General features: G+C 39.3%; 1 protein-coding gene across 1 annotated transcript in view; it reads right to left on the reverse strand.

Annotated features, from left to right (window-relative positions):
- Window positions 1-1,956: 1,956 nt before the first annotated feature.
- Window positions 1,957-20,023, reverse strand: part of REV3L (REV3 like, DNA directed polymerase zeta catalytic subunit) — a 217,494-nt gene continuing 199,427 nt past the window's right edge. The window contains exons 22-32 of the mRNA XM_075862281.1: window positions 19,020-19,161; window positions 17,206-17,450; window positions 15,941-16,049; window positions 14,084-14,290; window positions 10,100-10,209; window positions 7,284-7,398; window positions 6,603-6,740; window positions 5,665-5,855; window positions 5,123-5,369; window positions 3,843-4,052; window positions 1,957-3,096 (exon numbers count right to left, since the gene is read on the reverse strand). Of these exons, the coding sequence (XP_075718396.1) occupies window positions 2,956-3,096; window positions 3,843-4,052; window positions 5,123-5,369; window positions 5,665-5,855; window positions 6,603-6,740; window positions 7,284-7,398; window positions 10,100-10,209; window positions 14,084-14,290; window positions 15,941-16,049; window positions 17,206-17,450; window positions 19,020-19,161 (1,855 nt within the window). The 3' untranslated portion in view covers window positions 1,957-2,955. The remainder of the gene's footprint in view (window positions 3,097-3,842; window positions 4,053-5,122; window positions 5,370-5,664; window positions 5,856-6,602; window positions 6,741-7,283; window positions 7,399-10,099; window positions 10,210-14,083; window positions 14,291-15,940; window positions 16,050-17,205; window positions 17,451-19,019; window positions 19,162-20,023) is intronic.

The raw sequence follows: 20,023 nt of genomic DNA on the forward strand, positions 1-20,023 counted from the left end.
GAGGGAGGCAGAATCACACAGAGACTCTGCTGCAGCTTCTGGTAAGTGTTCTATCTCACCCCAGTGCTGGATTCCTCATCTACACTGCTCGGTGATGTTGTATGATGTCCTCCATATTGCTGCTGTTTCTGAGGATGTCCTACAAAGAGATTGGGGATGAGGATGTTCTCTTTATGTGTGCTGTGTACGGCAGACACAATAGCAGTTAGGCTTAACCCACCAGCTTAGAGAAAACTGAGAATCAGAGATAGAGCCTGCAAACGGGATATAATTGCCAGAAGTAGTGTTATTTTTCATGTACAAATATGACGGCTTATTCTGAGAAGTCACCTAAAAAGGTTAGGTACACTTTAATGCCTAAGGGTTTTCTTCTCCCTTTCAGTTAATTTTCCCTGCTCCAAATACCGGACGAAGCAGCCAAAATAGAGGAGCACTCTCAGTATTATTTGCAGAGTGCATGCAGGGGATGGGCTGAGCAGGAAGTCTGATATTACGTCAAAGAAGAGTAAAATGCAGCCATTTTGTTATTTCCTGTGGCGTTATGGACCTATAGTGCACAGAGCACCTTGGAAACTTGCATTTGAGGGACCAGAGTGAAAGAATTAAGGGCCCTGGTATATTACCCTAGTAGGTGCATTTTTCTAATTATGCAAATTTGGCCGGAGTTTCACTTTAAGTTCATGGACATCAACAGTGCAAATTTTAGTTGCACGGGAAACTTTTAAGGGGCTTTGTGAGCTATTTTGGCACTGTAGAGTAGTGACTGCAAGTCAATATTTTATACACCTATAAAGAGTGTTAGGGCTCATGTACCCATATTATGGAAACATGTTGTATGGATCTGTAATATTGCGCCTACAGCCATATATGGAGGTACACAAAGGTTTATTTCTCACAATTTCGTACAGAATCCGAGAAAAAACGAAGTTACAACATCTTTCAACTTATTTCGTATTGCGGAAGAATTCTGAGGAGATTTACCAGAACTAGTGCAAGGGAAAAGTGGATCAGTTTGACCATAGAAACAAATAATTTTATATAAGAAACTGCTACACTTTTTCCCAGCACTAGTTTTGCTAATTAACCCCTAGTGTCAGTGAGGCTGGTGGAGCAGGAAACAACTGCCTTCATAGCCCCCAAATTGTGGGAACTACACCATACATGAGGAACCACCAACGAAGGGCCAGCCAACATACACGAGTACTCAACGGTAAGTGTACTTTCTTACATCGGTCAAGTTTACGTCAGTAACATTTCTGTGAATGACAGCACGGCATGATCTCGCGAGATCATGCCGTGCTGTGTAAGTCCCCAAGAAACTTTACCGAAGTGTTGAAAGTGTGAATAGACATCGCGTTCTGGCTGGAGGCAATGTCTATTCACTCTCAAGACACTTCGGTAAAGTTAATGTGGGAGTGACTGCACAGCGTGATCTTGCGAGATCACGCGGTGTTGCGAGTACTGCTAAAAATGAATGGAGAGAAGTGTATGACGCTGATTGGTCAGCGTCATACACTCCTCTGTACAACGCCCAGTTGGTAAAAAAAAAAAGTAAAAACACGCCCTTTTGTCTATAAAGAAACGAATTAGCATAAATCTAAAATTGTTCAGAACGTGCTCAAAATTTATCGTTTTTCAAAATAAAAAGCACTGCTGTTCTCTACATTACAGCGCCGATCAGATTATGTAGATAGGGCATTTATAATCTGGTGACAGAGCCTCTTTAATCAAATAAGGTTTAAAAACAGAAAGGGAACATTAAAAATAGTAGTTTAAAAGCTCCTATGGTCAGGGCCGTGTCTTCTTTTTTTCTCATTGTTGTAAAGTGCTGTGGAACATAAACATTATTTGTTGATCCTCTTTGTCACCAATAGAAAATGCAACACATTTTATAGAATCGAATTTGTTTCATACAAAAACAAAAAAGTCACCATATTATATATTTTATTAGTTTTTAATATTGTTTTCCTTTTAACTTTTCAAACGATTTCCAGTTTAGAAAACGATACACTGACCACAATTTCTTTTTTTTTTTTTTAAATTTTATACAGTTATACAAATTATGTAAATACACTGTCGTGTTCAGGATGATGGCAAATAAGATTTAACTGTACATAAAGGAAAGAAAAATAATATAAGCATATTTAGAAACCATAGAAATGTCTATACAAAACAAGCAAAATTGAATAAATCTTATATTTAAAGTATTGCAACAGTCCCACATTTTTATAACAAAAAAAGGTCTTTGCACAGTTCCTCACAATGCCCCATTACAGCTAAAGCAAGACAGCAATATAGATATTTTTTAATTTTCCTTTTTCTTCTTTTATAAGAAAATGACAAATTTGAAATGCTACACAGAAATACAATTTGCACATTCTGATAAAAAATAACAAAAGATGTCATATGAGTGGAGCAAAACATGGAGGACACACACACTGACCAACTGTATAAAATCCCATTGCACATTATTTTACTCCGTTGTTTCAAAAGTAAAAAAAGGTCTATTTACATAATATTTTGCACTTAAACTTAGAAATAATATGGGTGCTCTAGAATTGAACCGAGGTCTGATACTGATGTATCAAGAGAGGTGCATTCTTCTAGTCAAGATTTCAGTGCTCCTTCCCAGGCAATGTACCGCGGAAGTGACAAAAGCCTATTGCAAGAATTATGCATTTACACAATGATTCTTCTAGCTTGTTCAAACACCTGCATTATAAAACTGTATGTTACAAAGTTGAAATAAAACAAAAAAAACTTTGTACATTGTAGAAAGATAGCAATACATAGGTTAACCCCCAGCACTGATGGAGATGAGTGTTACTTCGAATAGTCATATTAAACAAATTATAAAAATCATGAAAGCAATGCAATTCAAAACAGCACCATGCACAATAGTTTGTAGTGTGATAAACATGTAAAGATATAGCACCAGTCACCTCCTAACGCAATTCAAAACTGGTCAAGGAGCTGACGTAGATACGGAGCCTTCGAAAGTTCTCGGCTCACTCTAGAGAGCTTGAAAAGTACTGGACAGTTGAGAGAAACGCATTGGATCTGTTGGTCACAGCAGCCCGTGCAATTCTTGCATAACTAGAATGGAAATATTAGTATTGTGAATTCCAGAACTATCCCTCTAAACATCACATGTTTAATGCAACAAAGACAACCAAGAGTTGAGCAATCTGTTCCGCTCAGTATAAGAGCTTATGTAGACATATTACGGCTCCATACATAACAAATAGGGCTGCAATGGAGGTCCATAAGGGCCTCTACTGCACTGCTATATGCCTCCAACGTCATAAGGACGTTTTTTGTTTTGCACTCCGTACGAATCAGACAGAAAAAGAAACATGGAAGGGTTGATTATCTCCTTACATACGGCGCACAACGGTACACACGAAATGCAACTCCTTACTCAAGAGCCGTTCAGCCACTGTGCACTGCCGTATACAGACTTCATGTCCGTGTGCATGAGCCAATTGGTGAACAGCGTGACATGTGTGATCCATAAAGTAGTGTATTTCCAAAGTAATACATCTGTAAGTCTGATCTTTTCCCCCCCCCCCAATTTAAGCTAGATTTTATTTTAGAATTTCCAGATCACGGTTTCCCAGCCAGGTTTCCGTAGAAGTTTTAGGTAACAAAAAATGGGTAACATTTCACCTTTTACCTAGACATGTAAAATATGTGTTGATAAACACGTGTGATATACATTTTACTGCAGCCAGGATCCTACTGTTCGATAACTGCTCAGTAATATATGATTGAAATGCACATATCCATAAGACTGGACTGCAGGAATTAACACAGAGCTTTACATTATAGATAATATTTACCTTGACTAGTTGGTCTTGACTGTACTCCAATTCCCGAATTTCTTGATTTAGAAACACTACTACGTGCTGTGGCTGACTCCTACATTTACTACAGATCCCATGTTGCGTCAGTTCATCACATATGGGACAATGCAAAGTGGTGAAATACTGAGAGATTGTGCCTTTCCTTGCATCCAGTTCATTTCGCACTGTGGAGTATGCCTTCTGGATCTGTCAGAGGAATAAAAATGCGGTAATACTGTTAAGTAGTAGTATTCAAGAATTCAATGGGGCAGATTTACTACTGTGTGTGGGTCTAGAAAGTGTCGAAAAATTAAGGCACAAATCGGCGCAATTTTGAGGTTTGCACCTCACTAGACACTTTTTAAAAGTGTTCCAAAAAGGGAGTGTGGCTTAACGGAAAAGGGGCACAGTTTGCAGGAAAGGGACATGGCTTGAAATGTGCGCCAAAAACAATGGCACAAAATTGTGGTGCAAAATAAGCCAGATCATAAGTGGTGTAAGGAAGAGAATAGTATCTAATAGGCCATACAAGATGTGCCAAAATTATGATGCAGGATGCCCCACTGTCGGACGTTTGCCTGCCTGGTCTAAGTTTATGCTGTCTTACTATTAGACAGCATTAGTAAATGTGGGCCAGTGTGTCTGCAGAATGAGAGTTCTTCAGGAAAGACGACTTAGGTAAAAATGCTCAATGAACAACCATCAGGAGGTCAGCTGGTGAAACTAAACAGACAGCTAAAAAAAAATAATACATATATATCTACTAGCGATGAGTAAATCTAATCCGATTCAGCTATGGCCAATTTGAAATTTGGCAGCCATTAGATTTGCCAAGTTTAATATAGACATTTGGCTAATTAAAGAAAATAATAGGCAATTATGGACTTGTGATCTATGTGAAACGTTTCACTTATCTGTAATATCTATGTATATCTACATCCGGACCAGCTCAGGAATTTCCTTTGAGGGCTGAAGGGGTAACTGATAAATAAGGGGTGCCAAATGTGGGGTGAGACAGGTGACATACACTACTACAATCAGAGGCGGTACTACCTGTTTAACTTGGTGTAGCGACATTATCTATAGTGGTCCTGAACTATAGAAGCTACATTTGTAGACTACGTGAAGCCACAGCTACTTCACACTTTTGATTCTATGGTTAAACTACTGATCACTTCCCTATGGCTCCCCTAAGACATCTAGTCCTCCCCACAAGGCATGTCTTTAGTATGTATTCATTTTTATAAATGCTTAAATAAAATACTGTGTACCCTTACCCTTGGTAGTTCATCGTACCAACTGAATACATCCACTCCAATGAGAGAAAATATTCTGTTTAGTGGCGGCAGGATTTGCTTAGTGATGTAGTAAGTTGCATTTAGTCTCAAATTATGATCTTGAAGGACATCAATAGGCCGTCTCACTAGCTGAATAAGGGGTACTCCAGGTGTACCGTACACTATCACATATGGCACTCTTTCTCCGACACGTGGTTCAGAGCGACGATCATACGCTACCATTTTCCTGTTAACAAGAAGAACGGGCATTGTAAAGATCGAGTGGCCCACAATCCAGGACAAAGAACTTTCCTCTAAATATTATTCTTTACACAAAATAGTGGCAACATATGTAAAAAAAATAATATATATGCATCTCTGCTATTCTATTCAATGTGGTCTATACGTCATCAACATATTGATGACGTATGATGTTATCAGTATACAATGTAAGAAAGACATTAGAAAACTGACTGATACAGCTAGAAAATCAGAAAGGGGACAGCGCTACCTGTAGTCATATGGCCGTTCCATGACGTTACCTTGTGAGTTCCAGGGCTGGCACACATGCTCCTGGTCTGTAAGCAAAGCTTCCTCTGTACTCCTTGGCAAAGATAAGATCCTGCATGCTGGCCTTTCCCTCCAAAAGCTTTATACATTGTCTCTGGACATACTGCTTGATTTGACTAATATCTCTGGTTTCAAACAGCAGCTTAATAGAACGTTCAAGCATCTGGAAATACATTACGACAAAAAAATAATAACTGGACAAGCACCAACTGTATAAAAAGAGTATTTGATCAGGTCTGACCTGCCGGAAAAGGGCATATATTACATAATAAAGAAAAGCCTAGGATTTGAAGATATCTTGTCCCATAATAGTAACCGTACGAAGGTACAAGTCTTTACTTCTGATAATCCCAGGACATGGTTATTAGATAATACGGATTGAATCTATATTTCTAAATACATGAAACTGTTAATGGCTAAATTATTTTTTTATTGCTCGAATGGTGATGGCTTGTAAATGGATGGCTCGGACTGACTCAGCAATTGAGGAGTGGAAAAGTAGAATAAATAAAACTCTACAGTAAATCTAGAATATGGAATTGCACGGAGAAAGCAAAAACTCGAGTTTTTGGGAAGTTTGTAGACTGGATGCTATCCATGACCTCTAGAGATGATCTGTCCTTAATTATTGACTTAAGAAGGGAAATGTAAAAAACAAAAAGAACCGTACTCGGTATAAGTCTATACTTGTGATGGATTTGCATGGCTATGGATGGGGATCTGAATTCCCGGCGGGCTCTATTATTTGACTGCTCCCACTCAAAGAACGCGATTCTGAGATTAGTATATGACTTGTTTCTGATTATGCAATATGGAAGTGTAGGTTCACCAAGGATGGTCACTCCAGGTAGCTAGTGGTGAGAACCCTTACAGACATCCCTTGATCAATATATTTGTGTTTCCTTCTTACCTTACCAACAGCAGGACAGGCATCTCTTCGCACAGTCTCTATGCCTTTTGCGTCAAAAACTGGATCCTTCTGGTCAAGGGTTTCATACATATAACCCACATATCTCTTCTTGGTTTGCAAGACACATGGAAGATACACCTGTAAGATGTAGAAATGTAATATGTAGGGACTGTAACTAGATGATACATTTCTTACCCATTTGGACTTAAGTATGCAAATATTTCTTTGAGAGTATATCATCTTGAAGGATGAGAGGCACTCACTGTGCGGAGGTGATCAGGCCAGACAAATAAAGGGATTAACACCTTGTATAGGACAGTAGAGTGTTAAACACTATTAATCACAGTAGATTATATGGATTGTATTTTACTTTTTGTTTTTTTTGCTTCGTGACCACTAAGCAACACAAAATTAGTCAAATATTTGTCAATATTTGAAACTCTTCTCTTTTTATTTTAAATTATCTTTTCAAGGTCCATCCTAGTTGACCACCGAAAAGAGGTCTACACAACTTCACTACCTCACTCAATGGGGCGATGGATAATCTCAACAGAGATCGAGGCTGAGTTCTTGCTCTTTCTATACCCCCACCACTTTCTAAATTGAACAATGCAGTTTAATCCATAAAACAATCCACTGTAAATAACGCAAATATTTTTTTTATTCTCACATTACACCTACCTTCTCGAACTTCAGCTTTACTGGCTTTGGGTTCGTTGCAGTGACCGCTTCAGAAATTTCTTGCCCTATTTTAAAGGACTGTTCCTTTGTTGCTCCCTTCAGCAGAACAAACATACTACAAAATGGCAAAAAAAATGAAAGGTTACAAGAAGGCAGCATTTGTCCACCGTTACATCTTATAATGTGGACTTTATGTGCATAAATATACAAGTAACATACTGTCCAGTGCAAATACCGGGAACAATAATGTGAATAATTCTTATATGATATTGTTAATAAATGAACAGCTATATTAAATGCACTTCACAGTAATCTTCCCCAAGGTCAAACATTCTCTAGATTTAATTTTTTCTGACAAAAACTCTGCTGAGGTCATGGAGACGGGACCCTCACAGATGTGCAGCCATGACTCCTTCCAATATATGAAAATGTCAATCAGATGCAAATCAGAAGTGAAGGGATCCGACTGTTTAATGACGGTTGGGACCTGCTCACTCAGGGCGTCAGTGGTGACTCCATCTCCTGGACCTCCAGAGAGGTTTCTTCACATTGTTTCCCGATCTATATCATAGCTTATCTATTGTATAATAAAGTTCTGCAACTTTCTATTATATTTTGTTTTGATGATTCACCATTGTTAGAATACTTGCATGCTGCCAGTGAATGAAAACATTCTTGTTTACATCTAGAGACTTACAGATAGACTGTCAGTCAACACTAAGGGCATGTTCAGACATGGCACAACTTTTCCGCTGCAAATGTTGGTGCAGATTTGGGGCAATTACGCCACGAATCTGCACCAACATTTACATATTTGACAGGTAATTCAGACTTTGCAGATATCACAGCGGACTTGCCACAGATTTCAGTTTTTGCATTGCAAAGGCTGAAATCCGCAGTGAATTTCCGCTTCTTCTCCGCAATGGAATGAGCATGCTGCGGAGGGGAAATTCTGCGCCGCAGCCTAATTTGCGCACAGTTATTTTCTGCAACATCTGAACTAACTTTCCTAAATTCCACAGCAATTCCACCACATCTGAATGTGCCCTAAGGGGAGTGGGGGGAGCTCTCTCTGCAGGAATACAGCAGACTCATAGCTAGGAGTGCTTGTATTCGATCTCTACTATTACAGAACGCCATATTTTTTGTGTGCTATTCTGTCTAATAGTTAAGTGAACCTGTCATTATAACATGCTGCCCTTAATTAAGGGAGATTGTTATGGTGAAAGATCCACTACACCCATCAGGACAGGAGAGAGATTAGTGCTGTTGACATAAGCAGCTCACAGATGATAAATTCACCCCTTTGCGTTGGTCAAGAGGTTAAGGGCCTGTTCACATCAGCGTTCGCTTTCCGTTGAGGGGTTCCGTCGTGGAACCCTGCAACAGAAAGTCAAACGGAAACCTTAGCTTCCGTTTGCATCACTATTGATATCAATGGTGACGGAAACGTTGCTAATAATTTCTGTTTGTCACCGTTCCGGCAGGTTTCCGTTTTTTTAGACAGAATCAATAGCGCAGTCAACTGCACTATTGATTCCGTCGAAAAAAACGGAAACCTGCCGGAATGGTGACAAACGGAAACCATTAGCAGTGTTTCCGTCACGATTGATATCAACGCTACAATGCTCTATTCAGGTGCTATTTTAGGTTTATTGTGATGGATTTACATTAGAAAAAGATTTGTTCTGTTTTTATTTGGAATTATACGATACACATGAAGACATGATCAATTGAAACAAAAAATATTTTAAAAAAATAGTCAGTCTGCTGGTCCACCCCAAGCTCCTCCCCAAGTATAATATTAAAGGGGAATCAAATGCACACACACCAACTTCCCCCTTCCTGGCAGCCAGAACGTGCTAGTAGACACTACCAGAACTTCATGTTAAGAGCGCAAAGCTCTAACATTGTCATCCAAGGGCCATGTACTTTGTTGCCAAGCATGGCCCAGATAGATGAGTCTGAAATAATCTCTAATGATAGTCTTCTCTGGGCTCAACTGACTTCAATGGAGACCATAGAAAGCAACAGGAAGCCGAGAATGTGCAGTAACAGTTATCAACTACTTCATGGGACCAGTGCACTGAGTGATGACAGCGCTGCACTGGTGAATTGTGGGAGAAGGATTATGTCAGGATAAACCCACAGTCTGCTCTTATTTTCAATAGCAGTACCCATGGGGATACTGAAATTAAAAAAAAAAAAAAGTATGCATAAATTTGTATTAGAATGTTTTGTATATTTGGTCCCAGAACGAATTTAGCGTATGTTAGTGGGTAAACCTCTTTGAGCTTGTAAAGTTATGACACACTATAGAACTGTAGAAAGCATTAAGTAGAAAACTAGGAATTATAGAGACTATCACCTCTGAATACCCCCCGAAACTACAGTCATCGATAAAAGGCTTAAAAGATGCGGATTCCAAATCTGCAATTTTTAAATCTTTCTAATCACTTGCATATCCCCGCTGAAATCCCGCCATCGGGCCGTGCGCTGCATATTGATGCATTAAGAGGAGTACTAAGCTTGTTGTTAGAATGTTGAGGACTACTTCGACTCGCCATCCGAATGCAGCGCACGGCCCGTTTGCAGGCTAACCGTGGAGGAGTACTAGCGAGTAGAAAGATAAAAAAAATGCAGATTCGGAATCAGCGTCTTTTAAGCGATTCACGAATTACTGTAGTTTGGAAGGTTTCAGATTCCTGTTTCTGTCACTCCCATTACAGAACTGTATTACTTTATTTTACTGTCACAAAGAACAGCTACTGATAAAGTCAACTTTATAGATGTACTAAATGATCCATTTTTAATACCTGTCAGTATCACCATATACAACTTTGGCTCCCCACTTCTTTGTGTCATTCACAAGTTTTATAGCACGCTCCAAAGTCTCTCGTGCTTTATGGATAATACTGTCTCCAATCTGCAAAAAAAAGTAAACATCCAAATACAAGTTAACATCTTATTTTTAGAATCAGGTGTTATCAGATAAATAACATGGTCATTACCTATTTAAAGTGTAATAATCAGTAAACAGTAAATGTCAGATACAAAAAGCTTTCTCAATAATTTGAAGACAAAAAAAAACCTCTGAGGGTACGATCCCACGTAGCGGCAGGCAAACATGGCCTAAGTCCGGCTCACTTGCAGTGGCCAATGGCCAAAATGATTTTGTCAGGTACTACTGGCACAATCGTGTGGCAATTGGCCACCGCATGCGGGTGTGGTTTTGGCGGATTGCAGCTGCCGCTACGTTGGCCCGTACACTTAGGCTGTGTCCACGCTGTGCTTTTTTTTGCGTTTTTAGCGTGCATTTTTATTGTTTTGGTTGATTAACTCATGGGACTTTATCTACCAAAACAAACAAAACGCATGTTAAAAACGCCAAAACAGCAGTGTGAATTTCTCAATTTCTATATATCCACATCATACTCTGCAATGTTATCTGGTATCCACCGATAAGAGATGACCAATTCAGAGCTAATATAGATGTAATGTTCATACACTAGCCCAACATAGGTGCAGCTTGGGGGGGGGGGGGGGGGCACCTAGGAAATAGTAACCATAGTATAATAAACTTCCACTTGTCTTTCAATAGGATGTTTTGTCGAGAAGCCACAAAAACAGAACTTCAGGAAGGCAAAGTTTGATCAGTTTAGAGATGCCATTAAAGAGGAGCGGTCACTAGTTTATAAAAGGGGTTTTCCCATCAGGGACGCGCATCTATCTCTAGAACGGGGCCCCCTAAAAGAAAGGAAACCGCGTAATTCGCTGAGCTACGCTGTTAACGTAAGTCCCATAGAACTGAATGGTAGTTACGGAAACAGTATAGTTCGCATGCTACGCTGCTTCCGTAACTGCCATTCACTACTATGGGACTTACGGAAACAGCGTAGCTCAGCGAGTTACGCTGTTTCCTTCTTCATGGTCGGAAATCACACGCTTCAGCTGCAACACAGGGCGGTTAAACGGGGTTTAGGGAACCCCGTTTTAGAGATAGGTGCGGGTCCCAGAGGTGGCACCCGCATCTATCTGACATTTATAACACATCCTGTGGATATGTCATAAATGTCCCAGATGGGAAAACCCTTTTAATGCCCTAACTAATGTAAAAGCCGCTTTACAGCTGATATCTACAGTGTCATTTGTTTTTCAAAAACGTTTATTATTTGCAAAGTTATGAGCATTTTTCTAAATATGCTAATTTGGCTATACTTGCCAAATAGTAGGTTACTCTGTCTTTTCACTCTGGGCAGTGTAATGTTTTCTGTATGATGCTGTCCAATTAGCTTCATACAGCTTCTCCCCCTTCCCAGCAACACAGTGTGATTATATAGCATACAGCTTCCATTCCCGACTGTTTTCAACTGGTTATACCTCCGGTTGTTTCACAGCTAGAACTGCGCTCCTGGAGCCATATGAACGATTAGAACCGCTGTTCTAAGTGGTCCACAGCCATAAATATGGCTATTTGAAGTGATCCCCCTTCCCTCCAGCCTCAGTCTCTCACACTGTGTGAAGCAGCTTCAGGCTGTGAGGTAGCTCCACTATAGGAGAATCGCTGGTGTTGATACCCACTTGTCTAGTATAGCCTCGTTTGCATATTTAGAAAATAGCTCAACTTTTAAAATAAACTTTGTGAGACACAATTTTCACTAGCATTATCAGTGTGATAGCGTCTATTAGATTAGCTAGGATATTGGGCTCTACTAAACTAGCGACAGAGCCTCTTTAACCTCGTTGACTGGGATATTGTCCTCAACAATAAGAGTACAAATACTAAATGGGATATTTTTAAAAGCATCTTACATTTTTATTGTGAGAATAATTGGAACCTTATTGGAATAAAAGTGCTAAAAACAAGAGAAATCTAATAAAATATCAAATTCTGCAGAGGATACTAACCTGTCTAAAGTAATTAACACAAAGAAGGACATAATTGTGTTATAAATGAATGTGGAGAAGTTTGAGACTTGGGCAGAGAAGTGGCTAATGAGGTTTAACACTGATACATGTAAGGTTATGCACTTGGGAAGGAAAAATACATGTCATCATTACATTCTTAATGGAAAAATACATAGAAAAGAACTTTTAGTTGACCGTACTCTTAACTGTAGCAACCAGTGTCAGGCAGCTGCTGCCAAGACAGATAAGATCATGGGGTGCATCAAAAAGGGCAAAGATGCACATGACAAAAACATAGTTCTACCACATTAGAAAAATCTCTAGTAAGACCGCACATGGAGTATTGTGTACAGTTTTGCACAACAAAAGACATAGTAGAGCTTGAGCAAGTTTAAAGATGGGCAACTATGGGTGGACTACAGTACACAGAAAGATCAAAATTAGGGTTATTTAGTTTAGAAAAAAGATGGATGAGGGGTGACCTAATAACTATTTATAAATATATTAAAAGTAAATACACAGATCTCTCATGATCTATTTATACCCAAGACTAACTATAACTAGGGGGCATCCTCTACGTTTAGTGGAAAGAAGGTTTACACACAAATATAGAAGGGGATTCTTTACTGTAAGAGCAATATGACTATGGAACACTCTGCCAGAGGAAGTTGACACGGTGAATTCACTGAAAGAGTTCAAAAGGGGCCTGGATGCTTTTCATGAGTGTAATATTACAAGTTATGAGTACCAGATTACTGTAGATGGGTTGTTGACCCAGGGATTTATTCTGATTGCAATATTGGAGTCCGGAAATAATTTTTCCCTAAGATGAGACAAATTGGCTTTTGCCTTATGGGGGTTTTGCCTTCCTCTGGAACAACATGCAGAATAGTAGGCTGAACTGGATAGACGTATGTCTTTTTGTCCTTACAAATGATGATACTATGCATGCATTCCATCATGTACACCATATGTGATACAAGCCAGGAAAAAAACTTTTGATATGACCAAAATAGCTATGTACATGAAAGATTATACAACATATTCAGCATTTAAGGCTTTGGAAACCCCTACATATATAAAGATAATTTTTTCAATGTTAAGTGGTTACCTAGAGTTAAAAAAAAGTTACACTAAGTTTCCGGCTGCAGTCTACATTCCTTCATTAACTTTTAAACCCCCTGATGTTCTGTTTGCAAGCTGCTCCCAGTTTCAGAATTTTCTCCTGTGGATGTGTCCCGCCCAGTAATACATGCTGGATGTGAGATCTGTAAATACAGGATGCTGCTGCCTTCACTAGCGCTCATGCATCAGCACAGATTTCTCTCTACACGGATAGCCTGTTTAGTTCCCACTCTGCTCTCTACCCTGTCTACACTCTGACAACATGTGTTATCTACTCTCTGTGAAGACTTAGAAGCTGCCTACCCTCTCCACTCTCTGATCTGCCATGTACAACCTCCTCCCCCTCCCTGCTGCTATTTAATACTATAATACGGGAGGCGGAGGACAAATTATGTCAGAAGCGGACTGATGGATTTGAGTTAGAAGTTGAAGTACAGCCAGTTATCTACAGGAGCTGCACATACTCTACAGAAGCAAAATGGTAGTAAAATTTAAATGCACCATTTAGAAAGATGCTTAACTTTGCATTTAGTAAGCAAATGAACAATTAAAATTTCAGTGCAAAGGTATCGATAGCCTTTAAGTGTACATGTGTTTAAACCAATAGTTTTATGAATTGGAGGCAATTTGGCTACCTGCTAAAAGTACAGGACTAACTGGTTGCTCAACCATATTAGGAAAAATTAAAATTCCACAATAAATATATTACAGAGTATTGTGCTCAAATACAACGCTCTTCTGTCATTGCAATATTAAGGTCTTCATACCTCTACACAGGGCATTCTCCCAGAGAAGTTAGCAGCAGTATAGCCAAAAGTGACATTCGAAATTAATTTCAGTCCCAGTTGCCGGGCATCAAGCAGACGTGTAAGGCTTTTGTCTTCTTTATATTCTTTCATGGACTGTTTCACCATTATTCGTGTTTTTAAAATCTCTTCAAGCATTCTTGGTAGCACTCCCTTTCTGACAGAGGCCTAAGTGAAGATGTAAACAATGTTTCACAATGGGATAATTAGCTGGGAATTAGATAATATTTAGGAACATACAATTAATCCAGGTATATTGATAGGCTGAAAAGATAGACTGCTGAATATATGGGGGAAGATCACATTATGTCATGTGGGATACTGAACTGCATTCTTACATTCCATTATATCCATTCATATGAAATCTGTAAGGGCTCATTCAGACGAGCGTAATACTCATCCGTGTGCTGTGCGTTGAAATCAATCACAGCACACAGACCCATGCATTTTAATGGGGCCATTCACATATGCGTTGTTTTTCACGCAGTGTGTGTCCATTGCGTGAAACTTACTGCATATCCTATATTGGTGCCTTTTCACGCACCTAGTAGTCCATTGAAGTCTATGGGTGCGTAAAAACCACGGACAGCACTCAGACCACATCCGTGTTTCACGCATCAACTACATTAAAAAGCGGAGAAATAAATGTAAAAAAAAAAAAAGTGCTTGCACGGACGTGATGAACGCATGCCACACGCTTCGCACACGGACAAGAAATATTGGAAAATCGCTGTGTTTTTTACAAGCGCAAATCGGACACGCTCATTTGAATGTAGCCTTAGGCCCCATGCACACGAACGTGCTTTTGCGGCCGCAATTCCCCCGAAAGTTCACGAGAGAATTCCTATGGGGCCATGCACACGTCCGTGGTTTTCACGGTCCGTACATGGCCTGGGAGCCTAGACCACAGAAAGAACAGACATGCCTTATTACGGCCGTGTTCTGCAGTCCAGGCTCATTGAAAATAATGGCCGCGGCCATGTGCATGGCCCGCGATTTGCGGGCGGCTCGCAACTGACCGTCCGCTGCCGGCCGACCCGAAAATCACAGCCGTGCACATGGCTACAGTTGTGTGCATGAGGCCTTACAGTGATGTACAATTCTTTAAACTATTCACTTCCCCTTAGGCTCTGTTCTCACTACGTCAGAGCTTTACCTTTGGCGTATGGGCCTGTAAGGCTGCAGGTGAACAATAAAAAGACGTATGCCTCGTGGTATACATTTTTTAATAAAAGAGTGCTTTGGGTGACGTATTGTTGCAGTCTTCCGTCAGAGGTATACGCTGGGAAATCCTCTTGACATATACCTCCGATGTAGGGCTCTGACTTTGTATGAACAGAGCCCAAGCATTTTTAGCATCCCAAACTTTATGTCATCTGCCTCATGTCCTGCTTTCTTCATTGACATTGACGTTTATTGTCAACTTTGACAGTGTGGGTCAGACTTATTTTTCCAGCAGCATTGATTAATAAACCGTATGTATCCTTCCGCTGCAGTCACTGCTTTCCATATTTCTGTTTTACTGTAACAGTGAATAATATAATACAACATATAATATATAACAATATATTTTAAAATCAAACAATGAAGGCCGGAACCAACCATTACTCTTGTTCTGATGTGACCAGCTTTGTAGATGTCATGCGGTCATAAATAATTATCAGTGGCTTATATAAAACTGGCAAACAGAGATCCAGTTGGAGCATTTTAACCGGATTACAGAACACAGGGCCAAGTTTCCAGGCGATACACATATGCAGCGTCATCATATACAGAATATGGGAGTATCATTTTTTATGCCATGGCTAGCCGTCTTACCTTAACAAAAGCAACTCCATTAGGTGAAACTGTAATATCATGCCTTAGCTGGTACAAGAGATCTGGAGGAATATGTAAAGATGTGCAGCCAAATTTTAACTCTTCACACCTAAAAACCAAGTAGCAATAGATTCTTATTTAAAAATCTGGAACTAAAAGGTGACAGCTATATGACAATAACTAGACAACTGCCTGATAGCGAGTAATGTGTCTATGGTGACAAAGTGATCTGATACGATTGATGGAAAGTCGTTCTACTGGTTAAAAAAAAAAAAAAAAAACTTGACAGATTTAAAATTATAGTTGGATTTTAAACGCCCTCCTCCTGCGGATTACCATCATAAATGCCACTACATTAGAAAGACTATGCCTCTACAGAGCCTCCGGGTTGGTCCGACCCCTTTCTCAGGTACCTCTTCCTCAGGTATGTATCTGAGGAAGAGGTCGGACTGATCTTGAAACGCGTGTACGTTTATTAAATCATCCGTGATAATTCTGGACCTAACTGCATATTGAAATTATATAAACACACAAGATCTATAAAGTAACAAAACAATACTGTAAACGCTTATGAATGATGTTTTAATTTTGACAATGTCTATTATTTTATTACCATATCAATCAATAATTACTTTTCGGAACTAAATTATAGTTGGAGAACCTACCAGTCATCTTTTTTTTTGTGTATATAGCAAGAAACTTGTAAAGTTTTTCGCATATAAAAAAGGTTTCTCAGACCCCGGAGACCTAGGAAGCAGCAGCCTTCGCATTTTCGAAAGGCTTTTAAATGAGATAATAACCATCATGTTATTTCCCTATGTATACTAAGTGCATGTTCATGGCCTCACCCATTGTATTAAATGAATGAAATCAAATTCTCCTATGGATAGGATTTAAAGAAAGCAGGTAAATATTGTAAAAAGCACATTATAAAGTAAGTAATTGTCACCCCTCCTAAAAAGAAACCAAAAAACAATTATGTTCTTTTTAACAACTGGAAAGGAGTAGCTGATTTAGGTAAATGCAAAATATAGATAGGTAAAAACTGTAAAAACTTTAAAAGTGACTATTTAGATAGTTATGTCTAATCGTGCCCGAATCGGATAAAAAAAATGTGATTTGAAGAAGAAGTAATTGAGGCCACACAAGCTTCACAAAAAGCATACCACCTATCCATGTAGTCCCCCTCCTTTATCTAGATGCTTTCATGTAACTCACATACTCCGAATTGTATGTGCCAAAGTAAAAACAGTGAGGACACTTACTTTCCCAGGTTCTCAATGTTCCCCAGACAAGTGGAGTAGCAGTAGTTATATGCAATCACTATGGAGGGGTACAAGGACTGAAAGTCCAGCACCAATATAGAATTGCTGTAGAATTTGGATTCTGGTTCCATCACAAGTGGTATGCACTGTGGGGCTTTCATCTGCGCTCGTTGTTGGACGCTTGGAGTAACTGGGATATAATTCATTGGTTTAGCAATGCGGAGCATCATTGATTCAACTCGGTACTGCAAATAGAAAATACAAGTACAAATCATTAGTTCTGGTATGTAATCCTTTATTCTGAAACTAAAAAGCAAAGTTACCGATATCTTTGGAAATGCTGCACATTACACTTAAAAAGGGTTATTTGGGATGTGATTTTTTTTTATTAGGGACTGGAAATGAAATAAATAAACCAGAAAAGCAATACAACCACCGGTATTACCGATGGAGCGTCAGCGCTGGATCGCCGTGGGGGGGGGGGGGGGGGGCAAGGATAGGTAAATATTGCTTTTTTGGTTTATTTCGTTTCCAGCCCCTAAAAAAAACCAAAAAAAACACTCTGGACTTAGTGACCGGCCTATTTTAGGCCTTAATGACCGAGCTATTTTCTAAGTTTTTCCATCGTCTCATTCAAAGAGCTATAACTTTTTTTTTAAAACTCGTTTTATTAAGAACTGTTGCAGTAACAAGTATAAAACTAACTTTTTTATTTTTGCGACGATATAGCTGTAAAAGGTCTTGTTTTTTGCGGGACAAGTTGTATTTTTCAAAAGCACCATTTTGGGGTACATATTATTCATTGATTAACTTTTATCAACTTTTGGGGGGGGGGGGGTAGGAAAAATAACAACAATTTCGCCACACTTTTTTCCCGCCTTAAATTCACGCCGTTTATCGTGTGGTATAAATAAAACAATAACTTTATTCAGCGGGTTGTTGCGATTACAACGATACCAAATTTATATAGATTTTGTATGTTAGACTAATTTTACACAGTAAAAACACTTTGTTTTTGTGTCTCCATATTTCAAGAGCTATAACTTTTTTATTTTTCCACCGATGAAGTTGTATGAGGGCTTTTTTTTTGCGGGACGGCTTGTAGTTTTTATTGGTACCATTTTGGAGTAGATGCAACTTTTTGATCACTTTTTCTTTAAAGTAGAATTCACAGAAAATATAAATTTTTGAATTGTTTTTTATTTTATTTTTTACGGCGTTCATCGTGCGGGTCAAATAATGTAATAACTTTATAGTTGGGGTCGGTACAGACGCGGCGATACCAAAATATGTGTAACTTTTTTTTAAATAATAAAGCATTTTTTAAGGGGAAAACATGTGTTTTTCATTTTTCCATGCCGTAATCACGGCACATGCACGCAGTTATTGCCGTGTGCAGGAGGCCTTAGAACTGTATCTAATAAGTCCACTTGCATCTTTGGGTAATGGTTAATCCTGACATACTATTCTTCAATGGATTATGTCTATATGTTTCATGCTATGTAAGTTTGCGCTTTTTCCATAAAGGCAAAAAAGAAAAAATGTACAAAAAGTTTCAACCCACTGCTTACACCAACATCTATTTGGGGGTTCACAGGGACTGTTATATAGAAAATGAGACTTCAGTTACTTAAGTGATTAAGTATTACAATGAATTTCGTGGATAAAAATGATTTAATCTGTTACTTGAATTACTTACACACATTTAGGTGGTGGGTCATGTAATATTAAGCAACTGAAAGCAGCGGTCAGATCAGCAGCAAATGCACTAAAGAAGCGATTAAAACTTTCACTCACTGATAAGGTTACTTTACCTGTGATCCTCTGGTTAGCACATGCAAAAACTGAATCCCAAAAAGTCTTGCAAGTTCACTAGTTCTTCCAATCAGATCTAAGTGTCGGAGTAAATGGAGCGTTCCGTGCACTCTGCTCATGTAGTGGTCAGTCATCCTCCATCTGTAATAGACATACAGAAAAAGGAAAAACTATTTAACCAGAGAATAAATGCGTAATTCATTTTATTCTAAAACTATCCAATTTAAAATAACCTTTTTTCGAAACTGAATGTCCAATAGATGGCGAACACAAGGAACCCAGATAATGCAAAGGACTGAGCATATGTGCAAACCATTCAAAAGCTTGTGATATAACACTGGGGAAAAAAAGCATCAAGATGTGGACGCTTCAGCAAACCGAAGAACAGAGGGGATCCCCTTTAACCCCTTCGCGCTCAGGTCAGTACTATTACGTCCTGCTGAGCGCATCGTTCGCGCTCAGCACAGTAATAGTACTGACCTGAGTTAACACGGCGCCATCTTTCCCCGGCGCGTGTCTGGGCTGTGATACCTGCTGTTTCCGACAGGAGGCTATCACAGCTTAGTGTGCAGGGACCGATCGCGGTGGTCCCCGCCGATTAACCCCTTACAAGCCGCGTTCAATAGCGATCGCGGCTTCTTAGGGGTTAAGCTGCCATCGCCAGCCTGCTACACGATAGCAGGCCGCGATGGCTACTATGGCAACCAGAATCCTAACAATGGACTCTGGCTACGCCATCGACGGAAGCCTAGTGGGTCCTGACAAAGTCAGGACCCACTATGCTTGCTGTCAGCGAACAGCTGACAGCTCTAATACACTGCACTATGCATGTAGTGCAGTGTATTAGAATAGCGATCAGAGCCTCCTGCCCTCATGTCCCCTAGTGGGACAAAGTAAAAAAAGTGTGAAAAAGTAAAAAAAGTGTGAAAAAGTAAAAAAAAGTTGTGTAAAAATAAGAAAATAAAAGATTTAAAAGTAATAAAAGTAAAAGTCCCCCTTTTTC

The sequence above is a fragment of the Rhinoderma darwinii genome, chromosome 4 (assembly GCF_050947455.1).
Source record: "Rhinoderma darwinii isolate aRhiDar2 chromosome 4, aRhiDar2.hap1, whole genome shotgun sequence".
Classification (NCBI taxonomy): domain Eukaryota; kingdom Metazoa; phylum Chordata; class Amphibia; order Anura; family Rhinodermatidae; genus Rhinoderma; species Rhinoderma darwinii.